The 22,533-nt window shown below is 47.6% G+C and overlaps 1 protein-coding gene and 1 long non-coding RNA gene across 2 annotated transcripts in view; one reads left to right on the forward strand and one right to left on the reverse strand.

Moving 5' to 3' along the window:
* CCM2L (CCM2 like scaffold protein) overlaps positions 1-17,778 on the forward strand; it is a 31,282-nt gene extending 13,504 nt beyond the window's left edge. The window contains exons 5-10 of the mRNA XM_089662542.1: positions 2,228-2,790; positions 6,986-7,118; positions 9,225-9,288; positions 13,546-13,693; positions 14,231-14,369; positions 17,334-17,778. Of these exons, the coding sequence (XP_089518668.1) occupies positions 2,228-2,790; positions 6,986-7,118; positions 9,225-9,288; positions 13,546-13,693; positions 14,231-14,369; positions 17,334-17,617 (1,331 nt within the window). The 3' untranslated portion in view covers positions 17,618-17,778. The remainder of the gene's footprint in view (positions 1-2,227; positions 2,791-6,985; positions 7,119-9,224; positions 9,289-13,545; positions 13,694-14,230; positions 14,370-17,333) is intronic.
* On the reverse strand, positions 13,995-22,234 carry LOC149435534 (uncharacterized). The gene is made up of 2 exons (XR_016308458.1): positions 20,846-22,234; positions 13,995-14,449 (listed from the first exon to the last, which is right to left on the reverse strand). It is a non-coding gene; the product is annotated as an uncharacterized LOC149435534 (long non-coding RNA).
* Between the last annotated feature and the right edge of the window lie 299 nt (positions 22,235-22,533).

A 22,533-nucleotide genomic window follows, 5' to 3' on the forward strand; every position in this document is an offset into this window, starting at 1 on the left:
TCTACCCCCTTCCTGCCTACAGGGCACTTCTACCCCCTTCCTGCCTACAGGGCACTTCTACCCCCTTCCTGCCTACAGGGCACTTCTACCCCCTTCCTGCCTACAGGGCACTTCTACCCCCTTCCTGCCTACAGGGCACTTCTACCCCCTTCCTGCCTACAGGGTACTTCTACCCCCTTCCTGCCTACAGGGCACTTCTACCCCCTTCCTGCCTACAGGGCACTTCTACCCCCTTCCTGCCTACAGGGCACTTCTACCCCCGTCCTGCCTACATGGCACTTCTACCCCCTTCCTGCCTACAGGGCACTTCTACCCCCTTCCTGCCTACAGGGCACTTCTACCCCCTTCCTGCCTACAGGGCACTTCTACCCCCTTCCTGCCTACAGGGCACTTCTACCCCCGTCCTGCCTACAGGGCACTTCTACCCCCTTCCTGCCTACAGGACACTTCTACCCCCTTCCTGCCTACAGGGCACTTCTACCCCCTTCCTGCCTACAGGGCACTTCTACCCCCTTCCTGCCTACAGGGCACTTCTACCCCCTTCCTGCCTACAGGGCACTTCTACCCCCGTCCTGCCTACAGGGCACTTCTACCCTCTTCCTGCCTACAGGGCACTTCTACCCCCTTCCTGCCTACAGGGCACTTCTACCCCCTTCCTGCCTACAGGGCACTTCTACCCCCTTCCTGCCTACAGGGCACTTCTACCCCCTTCCTGCCTACAGGGCACTTCTACCCCCTTCCTGCCCACCGGGCACTTCTACCCCCTTCCTGCCCACAGGGCACTTCTACCCCCTTCCTGCCCACCGGGCACTTCTACACCCTTCCTGCCTACCGGCACTTCTATCCCCTTCCTGCCCACAGGGCACTTCTACCCCCTTCCTGCCCACCGGGCACTTCTACCCCCTTCCTGCCCACTGGGCACTTATACCCACTTCCTACCAATTTTCAGCTTTCAGTGCTGTCGCTCTTTGAATGACAATTGCGCGGTCATGCGACACTGTACCCATATGAAATTGTTATCATTTTTTTCACACGCATAGAGCTTTTTTTGGTGTTACTTAATCACCACTGGGTGTTTTATTTTTTGCGTTTATAAACAAAAAAAGAGCAAAGAGAAAAAAGTTTTTCTTTGTTTATATTATAAAATTTTGCAAACAGGTAATTGTTCTCCTTCACTGATGTGTGTTGATGAGGCTGCACTGATAGGCAGCACCAATGGACACTGATAGGCAGCACTGATGGGCACTGATGAGCTGGCACGGATAGGCAGCACTGATGGGCACTGATAGGCAGCACTGATGGGCACTGATGAGGTGGCATGGATAGACAGCATCGATGGGCACTGATAGGCAGCACTGATGAGGTGGCACGGATAGGCAGCACTGATGGGCACTGATGAGGTGGCATGGATAGGGAGCACTGATGGGCACTGATGAGGTGGCACGGATAGGCAGCACTGATGGGCACTGATGAGGTGGCACGGATAGGCAGCACTGATGGGCACTGATGAGGTGGCACGGATAGGCAGCACTGATGGGCACTGATGAGGTGGCATGGATAGGCAGCACTGATGGGCACTGATTGGCGGCACTGATGAGCTGCACTGATAGGCGGCACTGCTGAGCAGCACTGATGGATGGCACTGCTGAGAACAGGTAATTAAAAAAAATATACATGGACAGCGAGGACTTCATGCAAAGGTTAGGATGGGTGGGCGGAGCTGGGAACCAGAATTTCATGAAGGCAGACACAGTCTGGTGCAGGGGCGGACTGACAACTCAATAGGGGATCATGGGGCCTTACCCACACTCAAACCATACCCAAAAAAAGCCTATGAAATGTACCAGGGGCATCTTATGGGGCCCCCTATTGACCCAGGGCCCTCGGGCAGTGCCCGAGTTTCCGAATGGTCAGTCCGCCCCTGGTCTGGTGACTCAACCTTGTGATCACTAGTTAATACATACACAAACTGTGATACAACCAAAGGCCTTGTAAAATAATTCATGCATTCTTTCTACCACCAACTTCCTCATTTCCTGGCGTCTGGGTGCCTGCTGGCTTCTTGATTGGCCAGATTGCTTTTGACATTCTCGATATATTTGCACACCTATTGGATAAAGGCTGAACCTGGAGTTTCTCACGGAGGAGTCAAGTAGATAGCTGCAGGGCCGCTTTTTTTTTTTGTCATAGAATTTATATCTGTTTGCTTATTTTTTTTTTTTTTCAGGTCTTGGATTGGACCCGGTGCCAGCAGCAGGTAGCCTGGAGAGAAAGCCACCGGCTGGCAAGGCTGACAGAGCAGGCTCCAAGCCTGTGGGAGGCACCATGGAAAGGCGTCACACTATCTGCAGCCTGGACTGGAAAATGGCTCATAGGACTTCGGATGGGCGACCCAAAGGGGGAGGTAGTTTAGAGAGGCGAGGGGGAAAACAGGACAGCGGAAGCTGGGAGAAGAGACAGGGAGGGCAGGCCTGCCCCAACTGGGAGAGGAGAATGACCTTCAGCGGTAGCTGGGAGAGGAGGCAGCCATGTGGGGGAAGCTGGGAAAAAAGACAACAGCCCTGTGGCGGCAGTTGGGAAAAGAGGCAACCCTGCGGAGGCAGCTGGGAGAGGCGGCAGCCTTGTGGTGGCAGCTGGGAGAGGCGGCAGCCCTGCGGTGGCAGTTGGGAGAGGCGGCAGACCTGCGGTGGCAGCTGGGAGAAGAGGCACACGGGGCACAACCCTTTAGATCCAAAGGAACCTTGTCCAGATGCCTACTGCAACTTAATCATCCTGGCAGTGGAGAACAGGGTGAGTTGTGTCTTATTACATTTTAAAATGTAACTCTTCTCATCTAGAACAGTCTTCTTCAAGCTTTGGCCAGCAGTGTGCCACCCACAAACTTTCCCATTGCACAATGTCACTATTAAACAACAAAAAAAGCTTCCCTGCAAAGAATAGGGTTCAAGCCTACCCTTCCCACTTCTCCCACCGATGGTCTCCACTATTTTCAAATGCTACACTGGTTTCTGCATTAGATACTTTTACAGGAGTGTCGGATTCCAGCTCCCTCCTGCAAGATGTGGTTCCTTCTCCATCAGACACTTCCAGGAGTGTCGGATTCCAGCTCCCCCCTGCATGATGTGGTTCCTTCTGCATCAGACACTTCCAGGAGTGTTGGATTCCAGCTCCCCCTTGCATGATGTGGTTCCTTCTGCATCAGACACTTCCAGGAGTGTCGGACTCCAGCTCCCCCCTGCATGATGTGGTTCCTTCTCCATCAGACACTTCCAGGGGTGTCTGACTCCAGCTCCCCCCTGCATGATGTGGTTCCTTCTGCATCAGACACTTCCAGGAGTGTCGGATTCCAGCTCCCCCCTGCGTGATGTGGTTCCTTCTCCATCAGACACTTCCGGGAGTGTTGGATTCCAGCTCCCCCTTGCATGATGTGGTTCCTTCTGCATCAGACACTTCCAGGAGTGTCGGATTCCAGCTCCCCCCTGCATGATGTGGTTCCTTCTCCATCAGACACTTCCAGGAGTGTCGGACTCCAGTTCCCCCTTGCGTGATGTGGTTCCTTCTCCATCAGACACTTCCGGGAGTGTCGGATTCCAGCTCCCCCCTGCGTGATGTGGTTCCTTCTCCATCAGACACTTCCAGGAGTGTTGGATTCCAGGTTCCCTGTGCATGATGTGGTTCCTTCTCCATCAGACACTTCCGGGAGTGTCGGATTCCAGCTCCCCCCTGCGTGATGTGGTTCCTTCTCCATCAGACACTTCCAGGAGTGTTGGATTCCAGCTCCCCCCTGCGTGATGTGGTTCCTTCTCCATCAGACACTTCCGGGAGTGTTGGATTCCAGCTCCCCCTTGCATGATGTGGTTCCTTCTGCATCAGACACTTCCAGGAGTGTCGGATTCCAGCTCCCCCCTGCATGATGTGGTTCCTTCTCCATCAGACACTTCCAGGAGTGTCGGACTCCAGTTCCCCCTTGCGTGATGTGGTTCCTTCTCCATCAGACACTTCCGGGAGTGTCGGATTCCAGCTCCCCCCTGCGTGATGTGGTTCCTTCTCCATCAGACACTTCCAGGAGTGTTGGATTCCAGGTTCCCTGTGCATGATGTGGTTCCTTCTCCATCAGACACTTCCGGGAGTGTCGGATTCCAGCTCCCCCCTGCGTGATGTGGTTCCTTCTCCATCAGACACTTCCAGGAGTGTTGGATTCCAGCTCCCCCCTGCGTGATGTGGTTCCTTCTCCATCAGACACTTCCAGGAGTGTTGGATTCCAGGTTCCCCCTGTATGATGTGGTTCCTTCTCCATCAGACACTTCCAGGAGTGTCGGACTCCAGCTCCCCCCTGCATAATGTGGTTCCTTCCGTTGGCCCCTTCATCACTACAGAACACACTAGTAACGCAGGGTCCGGTGGGAGGAATCCTGGGGCTCATAGGGGGGAACCTGCCATCCAACATTCCTGGATAATAAATATCTTTTGTATGCTTGACATAGCAGAGATCAATGGCGGAACAGGGAAGGAACAGGAAGTGGCGGAGTCACTTTTACATACATTTCCATCAAGATGGCATTTTATTCCATATAAGAAAAATTTGCTATTTTTTTCTCTCCTCTCCTCTCTCTCTTTTGAAATACAGAATTCCCGTGTCTTTAGTTATATGGGGGGGGGGGGGGGGGAATCTCTTGCACTTTGTCCATCCTCACTCTCTTTTTGTCTCTCTCTCCTTCTGGACTTTATAAGTGTCAATAATTTTCCGGGGACTCAAAAAGTACTTTAAATGAAGTTGGAGGGCAGCATGTCCAAGACATTTACCTATTTGGAAGAAGAGTTCCCTTTTTATTAACTACAGTATATCAATAATTCCTAGCAGGGCTTTAGTAGCCCCATGCCTGCGTCCTTTTTGTTGTATCCACAATGAATATCCCTTCACCTGTACTATAAGAAGGATGATCCACCTAGGGGGTGACTGTCTTTTCACCAATGGCGTCCTAAACCACTTCAATGCTTGACTCATGCAGAGGAAGAAGGATATACTGGAAACAGCCCTAGTGGCTACTTATCAGGAGGTATATTAGCCATTGGACAGGATTTGCTAACCTTTATGTATGCCTGAAGTGGTTTTAAACCTCAGATATGAAATATGAACAAAGCATATCCCTCTATAGTGTGCACTCGTCTCAATTAAGAGCACTGAGTGTAATTTTCTTCTGCTGCTTAGTTCCTCTGCTAACAGCATGAATCACCTCTGACAAGCTTTCCTGACACCAAGAGAAAAATGGTGACAGGGGAGGGGCCTACAGCAGATTGATAGCCTTAGCTCTGAGCTCTGTTCCTGTGAGCTGTGTGGAGGAGGGTGTGTCCCTTCCCTCCAGTCAGCAACCAGAACTCTCCTCACTGAGCTCTGCAGAGCTTAACTTCAGCTCTCTGCCTCTTTTGTTCTGAAATCTCAGACAAGCTTTATAAACTAACTTAACTTAAGCTCTTCACGCACCTTTTTTTTTTTTTTTGACAGCTCTTCAAGCTTTATAAATTTTGCACTTTGAATGGAAAAATGGTGACAGGGCAGAAACCTAGTGTGTACTTGTCTAAATTAGGAGCACTAAGTGTCATTTCATTCTGCTGCTTAGTTCCTCTACTAACAGCATGAATCACTTCTGACACGTTTTCCTGACACCAAGAGAAAAATGGTGACGGGGAGGGACCTACAACAAATGGACAGCCTCAGCTCTGTTCCTGTGTGCTGTGCGAAAGGGGGAATGTGTCTCTTCCCTCCAATCAGCTCCCAGAGCTCTCCTCACTAACCTCTGCGGAGCGTAACTTCAGCTCTCCGCCCCTTTTGTTCTGAAATCTCAGACAAGCTTTATAAATTCATCAATAATTGCAAAGTATATGGCGAGCACTGATATCTAGAAGCTGCTAGCGCAAAAGGTAAAGGCAACAAATCCCATAAAAAATTGTATAGTAAAGTGCAGCGCTGCACTTTAATATACAATTTATACATTCATGTAGAGTAGACAATGCCCCTTTTTTTCTGAAATCTCAGACAAGCTTTATAAATTCAGCAATTATTGCAAAGTATATGGCGAGCGCTGATATCTAGAAGCTGCTAGCGCAAAAGGTAAAGGCAACAAATCCCATAAAAAATTGTATAGTAAAGTGCAGCGCTGCACTTTAATATACAATTTATACATTCATGTAGAGTAGACAATGCCCCTTTTGTTCTGAAATCTCAGACAAGCTTTATAAATTCAGCAATTATTGCAAAGTATATGGCGAGCGCTGATATCTAGAAGCTGCTAGCGCAAAAGGTAAAGGCAACAAATCCCATAAAAAATTGTATAGTAAAGTGCAGCGCTGCACTTTAATATACAATTTATACATTCATGTAGAGTAGACAATGCCCCTTTTGTTCTGAAATCTCAGACAAGCTTTAAAAATTCAGCAATTATTGCAAAGTATATGGCGAGCGCTGATATCTAGAAGCTGCTAGCGCAAAAGGTAAAGGCAACAAATCCCATAAAAAATTGTATAGTAAAGTGCAGCGCTGCACTTTAATATACAATTTGTACATTCATGTAGAGTAGACAAGGCTGCAGGTAAAAAGGTACAACTTATGTAGGAGGATTTGTTTCATCTCTGTGTATCACCTGAGGCCATTCACTTCACTGGGTATATGGAAGGGTTTACAATCACTTACGTAAGGTAGGTTGCAGGACTGTCATCTGATATCTGGGCCCGTGATCACTGATTTTGGGAAGAGGAATGCAAACAATACCAATAATGGTCAAATCTTGGCTTAGAAGACATTTTTCAATACGAATATTTTTCACTGCAGCAAAGAGTAGAAAAAAAAAAAGCCAGCCAGGGACTTTTCATAAAGCGAGTGCCCTGTAGACCTGGCCTCTGCACACAGCATCACACATTGAATGAACCTGTCAGGGTTTATGAAGTGTTCGGAAGGTAAAAATCGAATCTGTTTTCTGTATCCTGTCAGGATGCTGCGGAGGAATCCTGCGCTCTCATCTGCCAAGTTTTCCAAATCATCTACGGAGACCAGAGCATTGAATGTGTGGACCGGGCTGGGTACCACTATACATCACCGCCAGAAAGACCTTGGCTGTCACGCTGTAAGATTGCGTGTGTGTGTGTGCGGGTGTATGCGTGTGCGCAGGGGCGTCCCTAGACAGGTGCGGTGCGCGTCGCACCGGGTGACACCTACTGCACGGGGGGACACCGGACCCGCTCCATGAAAAGGTAAGTTGTAAAGCAAGCCGACAATCCCCGCAGGATGGATCGGATCTGTGGATTGAGCATAATGGATCAAAGTTCGATCCATTATGCTGCCCAATCCGCAGATCCGATCCATCCTGCGGGGATCGTCGGCATGCAGCCTATACGGGGTGACACCGGATCCGCTCCACGAAAAGGTAAGTTGTAAAGCAAGCCGACGATCCCCGCAGGATGGATGGGATCTGCGGATTGGGCAGCATAATGGATTGGAGTCCCATCCATTATGCTCAATCCACAGATCCGATCCATCCTGCAGGGATCTGTCGGGATGCAGCCTATACGAGGTCACACCGTACACGCTCCATGAAAAGGTAAGTCGTAAAGCAAGCCGACGATCCCCGCAGGATTGATGGGATCTGCGGATTGAGCATAATGAATCGGAGTCCAATCCATTATGCTCAATCCGCAGATCCGATCCATTCTGCGGGGATCGTCGGAGGGGGTGTCGCCAAGTGTTACCGCACCGGGTGACACCAGCCCTAGGGACACCCCTGCGTGTGCGTGTGTATAAAGGTTAAGGTTGCTCTTTTATGATCTGTCATTTTCCCCTCAGAATACATTGTCAGCTCTCGTTATAGAGGGGATCTGCCCCTGGGTGATTCTGCACATGCAGCCATTGACCTAAGATAAAGTGGCATGTTTGGGCTGCCAATGTCCGGATTCATATTGCTGTGTAATACTAAACTCACTCATTCAGGTGACCCACCCTCCCCTACATCACAGTGCTCCCCCCTTACCTTGTGCTGCTGCTGGGAAGAAGCTGGGGACAGAGCTGGGAAGCAAAAAGTGCCTGGTCTGGAGGAGGACCAGAGGAGGGCTGGAGTCATTTGCCGGAATCTGCTGAATGCTGAGATCGGGGGAGGCGGAGACAAGGGAGGGGCAGGATCTGTAGGAGGAGATTTGTCCTCCTGTCTGCTGCTGACTGCTGGGATAAGGGGGAGGGGGCAGAGATGAGCCTCTCCGCTGCTGTACAGAGAAGCCCAGGATCTGACAGATGAGTTTTGTCCTCCTCTCTGCTGCCGACTGCTGGGATAAGGGGGAGGGGGCAGAGATGAGCCTCTCCGCTGCTGTACAGAGAAGCCCAGGATCTGACAGATGAGTTTTGTCCTCCTCTCTGCTGCCAACTGCTGGGATAAGGGGGAGGGGGCAGAGATGAGCCTCTCCGCTGCTGTACAGAGAAGCGCAGGATCTGACAGATGCGTTTTGTCCTCCTCTCTGCTGCCGACTGCTGAGATAAGGGGGAGGGGCAGAGATGAGCCTCTCCGCTGCTGTACAGAGAAGCGCAGGATCTGACAGATGCGTTTTGTCCTCCTCTCTGCTGCCGACTGCTGAGATAAGGGGGAGGGGGCAGAGATGAGCCTCTCCGCTGCTGCACAGAGAAGCTCAGGATCTGACAGATGAATTCTGTCCTCCTGTCTGCTGCCGACTGCTGAGATAAGGAAGGAGGGGGCAGAGATGAGCCTCTCCGCTGCTGCACAGAGAAGCTCAGGATCTGACAGATGAATTCTGTCCTCCTGTCTGCTGCCGACTGCTGAGATAAGGAAGGAGGGGGCAGAGATGAGCCTCTCCGCTGCTGTACAGAGAAGCGCAGGATCTGACAGATGCGTTTTGTCCTCCTCTCTGCTGCCGACTGCTGAGATAAGGGGGAGGGGGCAGAGATGAGCCTCTCCGCTGCTGTACAGAGAAGCGCAGGGTCTGACAATTGAGTTTTGTCCTCCTCTCTGCTGCCGACTGCTGAGACAATGTGGGGTGGAGATGAAGGGGGGGCTGCAGCTGCAGAAGAGGTGTGAGGGCCACATGAAGTGGTCTGGTGGGCAGATTTGGCCCGCGGGCCATGTGTTTGACATGTGATGAGTATGCTGGGTGTATTCTCAGTTTTACACCCTGAACTCATGGTGAGGTGTTTTTACATTTACCTCCTTTCACCTTGTGCTTTATTTCAGGTGACAGCTCACACACAGATGGGACGTTCTCCTATGATGCAGACTACAGCTGCTGCAGCTCTTTGTAAGTTCTGACATACGGAACTCTCTGTATGATTAGTTGTCTCTCTTACACGCTGCACACGGACCTTCTCCTATTATTATTGCCCCCCGGTAGCAGTGGGTACCCCATCTTCCCTGTAAGGTTTTTAGGGTGCTAATATTGCATCTGTGAATGGTTCATTATCTGACCTCTGTATATAACCAGCGCAAGCTCTTGAAGTACTGACTGCACCTAGCGAGAGATCATCAAATTTAATTTGCTGCTATGGGGGAAGTGTGCACAAGGTGGAAAGCTGTTGGCAGTCAGCTGTAGACAGTAGATGGTCCATTAGAATGATAAATATTTGCAGCCGCCGTAATCCAAGGCCCCTGTAAACCTACCTACATTATGGTCGGTGAACTATGACGACTGGATCACTAGTACAGGTTTCATGATGGGTAATATTTACCTCTCAGTAAAAGTGGTTGTGAACCCTGACATATACCCAGTGAAGAGCCTGGCTTCAGGAGATACACAGAGATTAAACAAATCCTCCTACAAAAGTTGTACCTGTTTATCTGCCTGTCCCCTTCATCCATTCAAAGTGAAGAATTTACACATTTAAGTGTACAATCCAAACGCACACATTCCTTCATTACAAATGGCTGTGTGTATAAGTGGGTGCTGCAGCGACCGTCGGCTGGAACCGAACAGAATCAGCGAGGGAGAATGTCACCGGCACACCAAGGATCACCAATATGGGTCCAAACGTTTTAATGAACGATCACATCGTTACAGCAAGGCAACGTTTCGGAGTCTCGTAGGACCCCTTCATCAGGCTTGTGACCATAGGCAACGTTTCGGAGTCTCGCAGGACCCCTTCATCAGGCTTGTGACCATAGGCAACGTTTCGGAGTCTCGTAGGACCCCTTCATCAGGCTTGTGACCATAGGCAACGTTTCGGAGTCTCGTAGGACCCCTTCATCAGGCTTGTGACCATAGGAAACGTTTCGGAGTCTCCTGGGACCCCTTCATCAGGCTTGTGACCATAGGCAACGTTTCGGAGTCTCGTAGGACCACTTCATCAGGCTTGTGACCATAGGCAACGTTTCAGAGTCTCGCAGGACCCCTTCATCAGGCATGTGACCATAGGCAATGTTTCGGAGTATTGCAGGACCCCTTTATCAGGCATGTGACCATAGGCAACGTTTCGGAGTATTGCAGGACCCCTTCATCAGGCATGTGACCATAGGCAATGTTTCGGAGTATTGCAGGACCCCTTTATCAGGCATGTGACCATAGGCAACGTTTCGGAGTCTCGCAGGACCCCTTCATCGGGCATGTGACCATAGGCAATGTTTCGGAGTATTGCAGGACCCCTTTATCAGGCATGTGACCATAGGCAACGTTTCGGAGTATTGCAGGACCCCTTCATCAGGCATGTGACCATAGGCAACGTTTCGGAGTATTGCAGGACCCCTTCATTAGGCATGTGACCATAGGCAACGTTTCAGAGTATTGCAGGACCCCTTCATCAGGCATGTGACCATAGGCAATGTTTCGGAGTATTGCAGGACCCCTTCATCAGGCATGTGACCATAGGCAATGTTTCGGAGTATTGCAGGACCCCTTCATCAGGCTTGTGACCATAGGAAATGTTTCGGAGTCTCGTGGGACCCCTTCATCAGGCTTGTGACCATAGGCAACGTTTCGGAGTCTCGTAGGACCCCTTCATCAGGCTTGTGACCATAGGCAACGTTTCGGAGTCTCGCAGGACGCCTTCATCAGGCATGTGACCATAGGCAACGTTTCAGAGTCTCGCAGGACCCCTTCATCAGGCATGTGACCATAGGCAATGTTTCGGAGTATTGCAGGACCCCTTTATCAGGCATGTGACCATAGGCAACGTTTCGGAGTATTGCAGGACCCCTTTATCAGGCATGTGACCATAGGCAACGTTTCGGAGTATTGCAGGACCCCTTTATCAGGCATGTGACCATAGGCAACGTTTCGGAGTATTGCAGGACCCCTTCATCAGGCATGTGACAATTTACACATTTAGTCACCTGTCGCTGCTATTTAAAATTGCACGATTTGTGTGTAATTTCTGCACGATTTCAGGTGCAATTTCTGAAGACTTAGTTGCGATGATTATGATTTTCAATGATTTCTTGCAATTTGCAGTGCGATTTCCATTCTATTCTGTGTATGTGAAATCGCAACAAAACTGCAGAAAAGGTAATGCAAGAACTACTTTAAAAATCGCACTGCAGCAAATCACACGTGTGAAGACGCTGACATCCATTAGATGCAAGTTCAGATTTCAATTCCCAAATCGCACCTGAAATTGCGCTGTTATAACTGGGCACTGAGTGTCCGGTCATACCGGTGTGATTTGCAAATTGAAATCGCATCTAATGAATGTCAGTGTCTTAACCTGTGCGATTTGCTGCAGCGTGATTTCTCCTGTAGTTCTTGTATTACCTTTTCTGCAGTTTTGTTGCGATTTCACATACAGAGAATAGAATGGAAATCGCAAGAAATTTTTTAAAATCTTCACAAGTCACAATAAAGTCTTCAGAAATTGCACCTCAAATCGCACAATTTTAAATTGCAGCGGTGTGACTGGTGACTTACTTTGATGAGCAGAGGGCGGGGAGCTGAAGTTATGCTCAGTGAGGAGAGCTCTGAGAGCTGATTGGAGGGAAGGGACACACCCACTTCACACAGACTATCAATCTGCTGGAGGTCCCTCCTGTGTCACCTTTTTTGACTTGGTGTCAGGAAAGCTTGCCAGAGACGACTTGTGTAGATAGCAAAGGAAAGAGGCAGCGGCCAGAAATTACACTTAGTGCTCTGGAGTGAGACAAGTACAAACTATAGAGGGATATGCTTTGTTCATATTTCGTGTCTGAGGTTTACAATCAAACTGAAGAAGCCATTGAAATGAGTGGTTGTTATTGTTAACAAGACAACTCCCATCTGCCCGATCATAGAAATTTGTGACCAGAATATGGTTAGCTTACAGACCAATAGGAAGATCTGGGAGAACACTGGGTCGCACTTGGTCCCACTCCCTTCCAGATCTTCCTATTGGTCGGTGAGAAAGTGCAACTTGTAATAGAAATCTGAGAGTGTGACTGGAAGTGGGAGCAACGCAGACAGTTCATATTTGAGGCCCTGTAATAACATTTTAAGCAAGAGCCCTTTTTTAATTTGTCTGTTTAAGGGCCAGTTCACACTCCATGCGTTTCAGTTGCTTTTTTTTTCTGCGTCCAAAACGCACAGAAAGTAGGTGATATGGCAGTCAATGCCATAGTTCACATCAGTGCTTGCCGTTCCAGTGCAGAAATAAAAGGAGAACGGTGCATTTTTTTCTGCACAGAACTGTACTGGAACAGAGCACCAAAAATGCAGCATAATGCACCAAAAATGCAGCGTAATGCGCCAAAAACGCACAGGAATGCACATGTTCCTATTTAAATTGAAGAAAAAGAGAAGGGAAAAAATGAACTGGAATGCAAAAAAAACGTACTGAACCGCGTCAAAAACGCGCATGCGGAAACGCATCCGGAAGTGTGTACCGGCCCTAAAAGGTAACAGTACTTTTAGTTGTAAAGCATTATAGCGGCCTGGTCCTGGACTCTACATGAATGACCCTAGGATCACATCTGTGTGGGTGGTGCCGCTGTGGATCCGCATGAAAATCCGTGCAGCCGCACCACCCGCACAGAGAATTGCGGACCCGCGGGTGGTGTCATTAGTTCTAATGGCATGCCGCCCGCACTGGAAAACACAACCGTCCTGGGAACCTCGGCTGCGTTTTCCAAAGAAGTGCCGGGACTTCTTCCCTGCGTGTCACGGGGCACGGGAGTCCATTCAAATGAATGGGCTCTCGTGCCCGTGCAAAACACGGCCCGCACCGCCGTAGATATGAACCGGGGGGGTAAAGCCTTCTGCGAACATAATGCCACAAAGGGTAAGTGCAATACTGTAGATGGGGGAAGTGGGATCTGGAGCAGGAAGGCTTGAAGAAAACGGACAACCTCCTCCATCTTTAGCTCCGACACCATGCCCACACGTCTGTATACCAGTATTAGGAGTGAGCGCTGTGCCGGCTCGGGTGCTGAGAATGAATCCTCCGGCACAGCAAAGGTAATCCATTCTTTTTCCTACATTCCAATAAAGCCTGGCGCTCGTACAGTGATCAGCACTTAATAATGCAGAAGCACACTTAGCTTCTCTATAAGAGGAACTCCTTCGTTCTGACAATTACAGATCTCTTCTTTCTCCTCTCAGTAATGGCTCTCACGACACATTCGAAGCGCATTACAGCGGCGAGTCGTCTCCTTCCTTCGCAATGTCTGAGCAGAGTCTGGCATCAGGCGCCAGCGACGGCGATCAGAGTGGAGTGCCCCTGGAGCAGCTGCAGGATTACATGATCACTGTGAGAATACAAAGAGCATTCGCATTTGTTTTTTTTCTTTGGTCTATGGGCCAGTTCACACCACAAAAATACATTCCGGATACGTTTTTGCTTACAGTTCACATCACACGCAGCTCTGGTGCAGTTTTGATGCGGTTTGCTGCGTTCCAGTACGGTTCTGTGCAGAAAAAATGCAGAATGCTCTGCTTTTTTTACTGCACCAGAAACTGGCTGCACTGGTGTGAGCGAGGGCCATTGCAATACATGGAAAACACTGTGCATGCGTTTTTGATGCAGAAAAAAAAATGCACTGGACTGCATCCAATGTGAACTAGCCCTTTAATCTTTATTTCAGTTTTTATTACGCAAAACTGGAATTTCAGATTGATATCATGCCCATAGTCAAGCGTTGCTTTCCCACTGCTGGCGGGGAACTGCAAGTCTCAGCGGGCATTGTTTTCATTGGCCGGCAGCTGCAGCGTAAGAGGCGGCCCTCTCTGAGGATGAGTAGTTCTGTCCACTGCTGTGTAGTCATTTTGGAACTTTTTATCTTTCTAGTTGAGAAACAAGTTGGCCCCTGTGGAGATCTATCGCTTTGCGTGTCTCCTGCGTGAATATCGCCTTGGGATGGATGTGAAGGACTACTGCCGGGAGCTGCTGCATCTGTACGGAGAAAACAGAAAGTTCCTTCTGCTTGGTATGAATCACAGCTGTAACATCGAAGTAGCGATGCCTTCCTTATGCTGGGACTTCGCAGCCAGGGGGTTTAAAATGTTTCTGCATAAAAATATAGACAATTAATGCTGTAAGACCATATTTATTTCTATATTACAGGTACTTATATAGCGCCATCAATGTACGCAGAGCTTTACATATATATTGTACATTCACATCAGTCCCTGCCTTCAAGGAGCGTACAATCTAAGGCAGCCTTTCTCAACCAGGGTGCCCAGGCACTCTGGGGTGCCTTGAGGTTCCTTCAGGGGTGCCTTGAGGTTTCGTCTGGGGTGCCTTGAGGTTTCTTCAGGAGTGCCTTGAGGTTTCTTCAGGGGTGCCTTGAGGTTTCTTCAGGGGTGCCTTGAGGTTTCGTCTGGGGTGCCTTGAGGTTTCTTCAGGAGTGCCTTGAGGTTTCTTCAGGGGTGCCTTGAGGTTTCTTCAGGGGTGCCTTGAGGTTTCTTCTGGGGTGCCTTGGGGTTTCTTTAGGGGTGCTTTGAGGTTCCTTCAGGGGTGCCTTGGCAAAATATCCCAAAAATTGTATACAAGCCAGCGGGTGGAACAAGCCCGCCTTTTAGTTACACAAAGCCACAGGTATTCATTGTGCACCATTACGACCTTCTAACCGCCAGCGTCCTGACAACTAATAACATCAGTTGATAAGAAGTATGTCTGCTGCCTGCACTGCATCCTAGTTTGACCCTTCCCTGCCCCTCCATCAGTGCTGGCGTTACACTAGCTTAATGATGGAGAAAAACTGAGGGAGAGGAGAAACACTGGAATACTAGTCAGTACCAGTGTGCAAAAGTGTATTTGCTTTGGAAGAATAAATCCCCTCTAATGTTGGGAGTCCTACATGTGTGGATGTTGCTGCGTTATATAAAACTATTAGAATAGTTTTTCTCTTTTTAGAATGGGGTGCCTTGGAACTGTCCATGATTTTCAAGGGTGCCTCGAGACTGTCCATAATTTTCAAGGGTGCCTCGAGACTGTCCATAATTTTCAAGGGTGCCTCGAGACTGTCCATAATTTTCAAGGGTGCCTCGGGACTGTCCATAATTTTCAAGGGTGCCTCGAGACTGTCCATAATTTTCAAGGGTGCCTCGAGACTGTCCATAATTTTCAAGGGTGCCTCGGGACTGTTCATAATTTTCAAGGGTGCCTCGGGACTATCCATAATTTTCAAAGGTGCCTCAGGACTGTCCATAATCTTAACTGAAAAAAGGTTGAGAAACACTGGTCTAAGGTTTCTAAGGGCTGGTTCACACTGCTGCGATTTCAGATGCGTTTTGGGAATTGAAATGGTATCGCCCAATGTTTCTCTTCTCCCTCAGTTCTCCATCACTGAGCTAATGTGACCCCAGCACTGACGGAGAGGGGCAGGGAAGATGCTGTGCAGGCGGCTGACAACCTCCTTATCAAATGATGATGTCATTGGTTGTCAGGCCGCCAGCAACTAGAAGGTCGTAATGGCGCACAATGAAAACCTGTGGCTTTGTGTAAGTAAAAGGCAGCCTTGTTCCACCCCCTGGCTTGTATACATGTTTTTGGGCAATTTTTAGACATTTTGCCAAGGCACCCCAGAAGAAACCTTAAGGTACCCCAGGGAGCCTGGACACCCTGGTTGAGAAAGGCTGCCTTAGACTGTATGCTCCTTGAAGGCAGAGAATAATGTAAATGTACAATAAAGATGTAATGCACTGCGTACAAATTTTGGGCAATTTTTAGACATTTTTCCAAGGCACCCCTGAAGAAACCTCAAGGCACCCCAGGGTGCCTGGGCACCTTTGTTGAGAAAGGCTGGTCTAGACTATTTTCATGGTTTCTCAGAAGGGTTCTAAGCAGCACTTGAAGGTAAAAACCCTTTTCTGAGTTTCAGCGAGTTCCTGGGGTTCTCCATTACTGTAGCCTACACCCAAAAGCACCAGATTTTAGGTTTCAGGGCAAGTTGGCACCATTGGAAATCTGTATGGTGTGGGAAGAATCCTGCCAATGGGTAGAGGTTCGTGGAAAGAGATTTTGTCAGGTTGGCTGCCCCTGGTCATAACTTCGGGGTTCTCAGAGGCGGTAGAATGATCCAGGAGTGTGTGTGGCATCAACACCAGGTCATGCCCTAATCCTGCAGGGATGCACCCTTGCTGGCTGAAACACTGCAGGATTCAGGCAACTGAGCTATACTTTGAAGGTTCAGCCAGTGAGGAGACCACAAAGTGGGTGCTATTTGTGACACCCGGCACTGAATATGAGGAGCAATTGATCGGTGACTCTGTCAGGTTCTCCATACCCTTACCATGCGTAGATTAGGAATAAGGAAATGAACTCAACAATGCAAAAATCAGGAATTTCCAATATATGAAAGGAAAACAAAATGCACTGTCAGATATTTAGTAAGGTGGGAAGGGGAGGAGAGAGATGGGATCTAGTTTAATTTTTGCTGACAGGTCCACCTGAAGGAATGACCTTGAGAATAGTCTAGAGCAGCCTTTCTCAATAAAGGTGCCCAGGCACCCCGGGGTGCCTTGAGGTTTCTTCAGGGGTGCCTTGGCAAAATGTCTAAATATTGCCCAAAACTTGTATACATACAGGTACATATTCATGCGATAAATTCCTGACAGACATCCCTGTGGGCGGTTGGATGAGGCCCAGGGGCGGACTGACCATTTGGAAACTCGGGCACTGCCCGAGGGCCCGGGGTCAGTAAGGGGCCCCATGAGATGCCCCTGGTACCTTTTTCATAGGCTTTTTTGAGTTTGGGAAAGGACACAGGGGCTCCATGATCCCCTATTGCCCGGGGGCCCCACGAGTTGTCAGTCCGCCCCTGATCAGGCCTGATTACTCTTTTTGGCCTCCAAAGAAAGATTTGGTCAGATTTGTGGCATTTCATTCTCCCTCAGACAGGAGCAGATGTTATGTTGACATCACATTAGCGGTTGTTGTTTCTTCCCAGGCCTCAGACCGTTCATCCCTGACATGGACATCGGCTACTTCGAAGGTTTCCTGGAGAGCATCGGGATAAGGGATGGAGGAATTCTGACAGACAGTTTCGGGAGGATAAAGCGCAGCATGAGCAACACGTCCGCTTCGGCGGTGCGGAACTACGACAGCTGCTCGCCAAGCTCGCCCTCCCACTCCTTCAACCGCATGATCACAGACATCACTCACAATATCGAAGCTCTGGCAAGGGATGATGATGACAATGATGATGACGACGTCAATGATGATTTCTTGTGATCTCTGAGTCTGGGTAGTGTGAGCCATTTCCAGACAAGACATGAAACTACTTGTCAAGTACCTCTGTTTTCTGTTGCAGTCAGACACTGAGAAATGGTGGTCAGTTGTGTGTTCTGTAAGTTTTTTTTATATATAAAAAAAAAAGTTCAGTTCTTACAAAAGTGTCTGAGATTTGTAAAGTGACAATCTGATGGGTGCTTGTTCTGTGATCCAAGTCTGCACTTACAGAACATAAAAGGTGTACTCCAGTCAAAGCGTAAAGTGGTTCTAAAGGCTGGAGTTTTTAACCTTTTTAAAAAGAGAAGCTTGTTTTTTGTTTTTAAAATCACATTTGCCTAGGTGGATGCAGTGTCGATCCAATGCTGCATCTGCCCCCCGCTGGCTCTAAGTGTGAGAACTGATCGCTCAGTTCTCCTCACCGCTCTGAGTAGAAAGCGGGACTGTCTGTCAGCCAGCGCTCACTGAAGCTCTGGGCTGTAGAGAGGGGGAGGGAGCGGCTGGCTCTGGCTCTCTGGAGAGGCTGAGCCGGGTATCGGTCCAGCTCCTGGGTGGATCCTAACCATATGGTTGGGATGTTTCCCCAGCCTGTCGTCGGCTGAAATCGGGTCACAGGAATGCAGAATGAACTGTACTCCTGTGATCCACAGCTGAATGAGCTTTGGCTGTACTTCTCCTTTAGCCTCCGTTCACACCAATGCGATCTGTCGTGCGATTTGACAGTTCAAAATCACATGACCCACCTTATTTATGCCTCTGCATTCATTCAAATCGGTGCAACTTCGACTTGCACTGATTTTTAAAAAAGGTTCCTGAATTATTTTTGCCAGTTTCATGTGCGACTTGCATTGAGATCTGTGCATGAAATCGCACAGATGTCTGCAAGCCGCATGCAAATTCGCACTGACCAGCAGCTTTGAGATCCTATGCTGGGCATTCAGATGAAGTAGCGCAATTTGCATCAGTGGTTCACATAGTGAACTCGGTGTATTCATGGTGCTGACCAATCAAGAGTCACTTAGCCTGTACTGTCATCCCTGGAAGGAAAAGAGTGAAAGCTGCAGGGATTTCAAATTCTGCGGCTTTCTCTCCTCTCCTACAGCTGAGAATCCGGAGTATCTGCCTCAATCCTCCAGTGAATGACACCAGTGTATACATCCCCACTCGCCCTTCTCTCCCACCCTCCGCTCAGTATGCGATCGGTGCAGGGAGGTCGCATGTGTGAAATCAATGACAAGCCCGGGTTCACACAGGAGCAGTGGGGAAACCGCATGCGATTTGGACAGAAATCGCATTCCTGTCCAAATCGCAATGCTGTTCTTTGCGTTCATATAAAATGTATGGATGCAAATTGCACCGCAAAGTATCGGTCCTCGGTATCAGCGAGTACTCAACCAAAAGTATCGGTACTCGGTATCAGCGAGTACTCAACCAAAAGTATCGGTACTCGGTATCAGCGAGTACTCGACCAAAAGTATCGGTACTCGGTATCAGCAAGTACTCGACCAAAAGTATCGGTCCTCGGTGTCAGCGAGTACTCGACCAAAAGTATCGGTACTCGGTATCAGCAAGTACTCGACCAAAAGTATCGGTCCTCGGTGTCGGCGAGTACTCGACCAAAAGTATCGGTTCTCGGTGTCAGCGAGTACTCGACCAAAAGTATCGGTACTCGGTATCAGCAAGTACTCGACCAAAAGTATCGGTCCTCGGTGTCGGCGAGTACTCGACCAAAAGTATCGGTCCTCGGTATCAGCGAGTACTCGACCAAAAGTATCGGTACTCGGTATCAGCGAGTACTCGATCAAAAGTATCGGTCCTCGGTATCAGCGAGTACTCGACCAAAAGTATCGGTACTCGGTATCAGCAAGTACTCGACCAAAAGTATCGGTCCTCGGTGTCAGCGAGTACTCGACCAAAAGTATCGGTCCTCGGTGTCAGCGAGTACTCGACCAAAAGTATCGGTCCTCGTACTCACCAATCAGTGCATCCCTACTTATGATGATACAGGGAATGTGGATCACACACTCAAGATTTTGCATCTAGATATTATACTGGAAGATTTACCTTCACCGCCTGTTCCTGAGACAACTCTAAAAGTTTGGATTTGCCGTCACTTCCTGTACTGGAGACAATGGTCACCAATAGAGAGGGTGAATCTTGGCTTCACCACGTGTGACATACACTTTAAAGCGTAAACTTTTTTTTTCTTCTTTTGAGATACAGTATGGTAGAGCTATAACCTCTGTCTGTTTTTTTTTTTCCCATCTGGGGAGATTTCCCTTCACTTCCTGTCCCACAGCCAAAACAGGAAGTGAGAGGAAGCCCCCCCCCCCCCAAGTGAGGGAATCCCTGATTGTCACCAGAATTAGTGTCCCAATTGGAAGATTCCCCTCACTTTCTGTTCAACAGCTGGGATTTTCTTTTACTTTCAATAATAGCAGAGAGGGAGAATCCCTCGGAATAAGAACTGACCGGTCTTCCAATCCCTCTCCACTCCATAGAGAACTGTCCTTCGCACCCGTCCCTTTTGTCTTTTTTTTTTTTTAATTAATCCAAACAACTTTTATTGTCAAGATAATAGAGAAAATGGAACAGTACTTCTGGAATCCACAATGACATCACTCCAACAGTAGGATTACACATAAATTATTATTATTATTATACAGGATTTATATATTATAATTATACAGGATTTATATATTATTATTATACAGGATTTATATATTATTATTATTATTATACAGGATTTATATATTATAATTATACAGGATTTATATATTATTATTATACAGGATTTATATATTATTATAATTATACAGGATTTATATATTATTATTATACAGGATTTATATATTATTATTATTATTATTATTATACAGGATTTATATATTATTATTATTATTATTATACAGGATTTATATATTATTATACAAGATTTATATATTTTTATTATACAGCATTTATATCTTATTATTATTATACAGGATTTATATATTATTATTATACAGGATTTATGGCGCCAACAATTTGCTCAGCTCTTTACAATATAATGGGAGACAATACAGCAACAATGCAGTTTAATACAAGAGGGATAGGAGGGCCCTGATCCTGGGAGCTTACCATCTAGAATAAATAGAATGATGTGGATAAGCAGATCCCGTAATAAACAGAAATGGTAATCAAACAAAACCGAGACCACAAGGATCCAAAACTTTCTTGACAATATCTTACTTTTTCCTTTTTGTCCCTTTTGTCGTTATAAGGAGAGCCGCATTTCCTGAGCCACTTTGGTTCTATGGTGTCTCTCCCATACAGCAATCTCTATTTATCCTGCTGGTGGCGCTACATTCAGCGCATACAGTGAACAAAGCTTACGTAGGAAGAGGTTACCCCTATGCCGGCGGTAGACTCTCCTCCCTCTGCTGCCCACGATTGGCCTGAAAAAGGATCATTTATGTCACATTGTGCCAGAGGAGTGCCATGGATGTGTGGATGATGGTACCACAGCGCCCTCTGCTGGCTGATAAACAGTGATACATTATTCCTTGGAGCAGCTGGAACTTACCTTCCTGCATAGGAGACGTTCTCTACAGCCGCACCCTGAGATACCAACAATGGCTGTCCTGCGATTACTATTACAGGATTTATATATCGCCAACAGTTTACGCTTTACAATCCTTCCTTCCAAAAATGGGGCTTATCATTTTTTTTTTCATCTATTTTCACTGGTTCAGCTAATTTCAGCTATTTTAACTAATCAGTCTTAGACTATTTTTCCTCTATTTTACCTGCTGGGAACTTTTTTTATTTTTTATCTTTTTATCCTTTTTTGCCTGGTGGCACCTAGAATATTTTTCCTCTATTTTACCTGCTGGGAACTTTTTTTTTTTTCCTGATGGTACCTAGACTATTTTTTTTCTGTTTTACCTAGTAGGCTTTTTTTTTGTTATTTTTATTTTTTTTGCCTGGTGCCACCTAGAATATTTTTCCTCTATTTTACCTGCTGGGAACATTTTTTTTTTATCTTTTTTTTTTTTTTTGCCTGGTGGTATCTAGAATATTTTTCCTTTGTTTTACCTTTCATGTCTGATGGCAAGTAGAACATTTTTCCTCTATTCACCTGCTGGGAACTTTTTTGTTTTTTTTTATCTTTTTTTTGTTGTCTGGTGGTACTTAGAATATTTTTCTTCTATTTTATCTAGTAGGCCTTTTTTGGTTGATCTTTTTTTAGCCTGGTGGCACCTAGAATATTTTCCTGTTTTACTTAGTAGGCCTTTTTTAGTTTTTATATCTCTTTTTTGCCTGTTGGGACTTATACTTTTTTTTCCCCTTTTACTCCCCATACATGGTGAAATAGGAGGACGAGCAGAGAGATGAGTGTGAAGCAGTGATAGCTCAGTGGGTAAGAGCTGTGATTGGTCTGCTGGAGACCTGAGTTCAAATCCCTCAGCATGCCTGCCTCACAGTGCTGCACAGTACCTGACTCCCCTGCTGGTGGAACAGGGTAGTGGAAAATGTTTCAGATTCACTACCTTGTCCTACCAGCAGGGGGTTCAGGTACCGTGCAGTGCCTGGGAAGGTGCGTATATATAGGGTGAGGCCAAGGGGAGGGAGGAAAAAAAAAAAAAAAAAAAAAAAAAAAATTTTAAATCTAAGTCCCTCTTTTTTGAATGGGCTGCCCCGGTAAGACAGCCCATTGTATTTATATATGTTGCAGTGATGTCACAGACCGTGGACCAAGGAGGGGGGTGTCCACAACCTAATGTGATGCCCACACATGTTACAGGTCTGTGGGGACCTGGGACTGGAGCAGACTGGTGGGTTGTCCATGGCCTCCAAGCTTTCACTCAGGGATTTGAGCTCGAGTCTACTGTGCTTCCATGTACTTGCCCTTGGAGTCTACAGCACTTTCATGGAAT

This window comes from Staurois parvus, unplaced genomic scaffold (genome assembly GCF_062004578.1).
Source record: "Staurois parvus isolate SC_StPar_1 unplaced genomic scaffold, SC_StPar_1.0 ptg001490l, whole genome shotgun sequence".
Lineage (NCBI taxonomy): Eukaryota > Metazoa > Chordata > Amphibia > Anura > Ranidae > Staurois > Staurois parvus.